This window comes from Tupaia chinensis, unplaced genomic scaffold (assembly GCF_000334495.1).
Source record: "Tupaia chinensis unplaced genomic scaffold, TupChi_1.0 Scaffold000131_1, whole genome shotgun sequence".
NCBI classification, from domain to species: Eukaryota; Metazoa; Chordata; class Mammalia; order Scandentia; family Tupaiidae; genus Tupaia; species Tupaia belangeri.
This window is the reverse complement of record NW_006159600.1, coordinates 1,137,148-1,139,999: the sequence shown is the minus strand read 5'-3', so window position 1 is coordinate 1,139,999 and position 2,852 is coordinate 1,137,148. Positions and strand designations below refer to the sequence as shown.

Here is a 2,852-nt window from a genome sequence, read left to right as displayed (position 1 = left end):
ACGTGCCCCTCCGATGAGAATGTGGAGCCGACGGTGCCGTCCAGGGGTGGGTCTGACGAGGGGGGAGGCCGCCCAGATCGCACCCTGTCTGGTCACCCAGGAGCCCCGAGGGCAGCTCGTCCTCCTTGGTCCTGGGCCTTCGGCTGGTGAATAGGGGGGCTGGCTTACGGGGCCCTGCGCCCCTGAATTCAGGGAGCAGGCAAGGGCCCCGCTATTCTGCCTGGGAGAATGTCTTTCCCACAGTCCTGAGCTCCCAGGGCTGCACTGAACTGCGCCCCAAAGTGAGTCAGATTAAGGTCAGAGGCACAGAACACAGGGGGTCTGAGAATCCGGGGAGAAGGAGGGGGGCCTGACACAGGGTCAGGGGCCAACGAGGAACTGTGCCGTGCTCTGTCAGGAGAGGGGACAGAGGACGCAGAGCCCGGGGAAGGCCGGGTCTCGAAGCCCTCACCAGCACCCTCTCCTCACTGGCTCTCAGGGGCAGCTGCCACCATCAGCCCGTCACCTCCCAAGTCAGACTCTGAGACTGGAAAGTAAGGGAAGGTCCCAGCTGTGGGGCTGGACTCACAGGGTCAGGTCCTGCCAGGGAAGAGACGGTGACCCAGGGGGACATCCTGGACCGGAGTGGTTGGCCCTGCCCTGACCTCTGTGCCCCTGTCCTCACAGTCCCAGTCCCACACCCCCAGGATCGCACCGTGGAGAACCTCCTCCGGATGGGCGCAGCCGGCTTCATCTTGGTGGTTCTCGGGGTGCTGCTGTTGGAGAACTGGTACAGCCAGAGAGAGCCCAGAGACCCCGCCAGGACATAACAGGAGAGAGCCGTCCCCCCTCAGCGTGCAGGACCTCGGACATCCCCGACCACCCAGGAGCTTCTGGAAGAAAGCCCAGGGCAGGTGCTCTCTGGACGGTCACTTCCAGAGGAGAAACCATGTCCCCGTGCAGGGCCACTGCGGGGTGTTTCCGTAGAGGACTGTTAACTGGACACGTCCCTCCTTTCACTGTTGACTCTCCCGGGCTGGGCCCTGGCTTCCTCCCCTGGACACGAGGCTCGTCCCACAGGCAGGTTCGGGTCACCTTTGCACGCCGTCATGCTCTGGCCACTGTCCTGTGAGGTGGCATCTCTGTGTCTAATCACCACATCCCTCGTGGACTTCCCTGAGTCTCCACATTTCAGCTCAGAGCTCCCAGCCCGGCTCTGTGGCTCAGTACCTGGGAGAAAATTAGATACCACTCGGGAAAAGATATCCAAAAGGTGCCCTAATCCCCTGCCTGAGACCCACACGACATTCACTGTTTACCAGGTGTTTTCTATGTAGTTTATCCTGAAATCTTATCCTATGGAATCCCATTGCTGTTTAAAGTGACAACCCGTAACTGCTGATTCAGATAAAAATATTTCAGCAAATGTTTTATTGTGGCCCATGCCCATTCTTGTGGTGTAAATACTCCCCACATGGCTAAATTCAAGCTGGTAACGAAAATCACTGATGCGGAGCTGGGAAGTGATGACAGAATTGTGAGGCTGGAAATGAGCCATTTGCAGCACATTTCCCACATGCAGCTAAACTTTCTATTTTACAGGTAATAATTTCAGCTGCAGATGTGGCCTAGATTCAATGAACTTCCAATACCATGATCTTAGGACATCAGCATGTGAGGCAAAAGAAAACGAGTTTCTCTCAAAAATAATACATAGCAAAACAATATGAAAAACTCAAAATTATGTGTGGGTTAAAAGAAAATACACATTTTTAAAATTTATTATTGTTGTTATGATGCATTTTAACAGTATTAAAAGTAGGCAAGGATTTCTTAAATAAGAACCCTACAGCACAGTCACCCCAAAAGTAGACAAGTGGACTACATCAAGCTAAAAAACTTCTTAACAGCAAAGAAAACAAGAGTTCAAGTGAAAAGACAACCCTGAGAATAGGAGAAAATATTTGCACATTATTCCTCAGAAGAGGGATTGATAACCAGAATATATAAGCAACTCAAGCAGCTCACTCACTAATTAAAAAATAATAATAATAATAAAATAAAATAATTTGAACCAGCAAATGGCAAGGTGGTTTAGGTACTGGAATTCACATGGTTGACTATACAGTTAGAATCCTGGACCCAATGACTTGAAAAACACACCTGGCACATGTGCATGCATGCCCAAAATCCCAAGTGAAGAATGTAAGAGAAGGGATTTTGCCATGGCCATCCCCCCTGGAGGGTGATTTCTCATTTTCTGTCCTTCTCTCTCACTGGTGAGTGCATGTGCCCTATGGTAAAAATCTTAAAAAATTAAAAAGAGAGAGAGAGAATAATCCAATTTAAAAATAGACAAATGAATTTAATAGACAACTCTCCAAGGAAGAGTTGCAAATAGCCAAAAGGCATAGAAAATATCTTCAAAGTCTCTTGTCATAACAGAATTGCAAATTATAACCACAATAAGATACCATTTAACCCCAGTTAGAATGACTAGGGTCAAAAAAAAAAAAAAAGAAAGAACAAGTTTTGACAAGAGTGTGGTGAAAAGGAAACCCTCTTCTACTGTTGGTGAGAATGTAGATTAGTAAAAACTCTATGGAAAACAATATGCAGTTCCCCAAAATAGAACTACCATATGACCCAGTAATCTCACTCCTTGGTCTTTACCCAAAGGCTAGGATAATAGTCAGGAAGACACTTGCACATCCATTTTTATTGCAGCACTGTTCACAATCGCTAAGATATAAAATCAACCTAAGTGTCTAAAAATTGATGCCTGTGTTGAAAAACTTTGGCACATATATTGGTCATCAGAAAAGTCATGACGTGTTTTTCTATGCAAAACTGTATCTTGACTCTTCTGATGA

General features: G+C 47.9%; 1 protein-coding gene across 1 annotated transcript in view; it reads left to right on the top strand.

Moving 5' to 3' along the window:
* The window catches only part of LOC102500528 (alpha-1B-glycoprotein-like), a 26,241-nt gene extending 24,875 nt beyond the window's left edge, over window positions 1-1,366 (top strand). Inside the window, 1 exon segment of the mRNA XM_027770403.1 lies at window positions 526-1,366. Within this exon segment, the coding sequence (XP_027626204.1) occupies window positions 526-809 (284 nt within the window). The 3' untranslated portion in view covers window positions 810-1,366.
* Window positions 1,367-2,852: the final 1,486 nt, after the last annotated feature.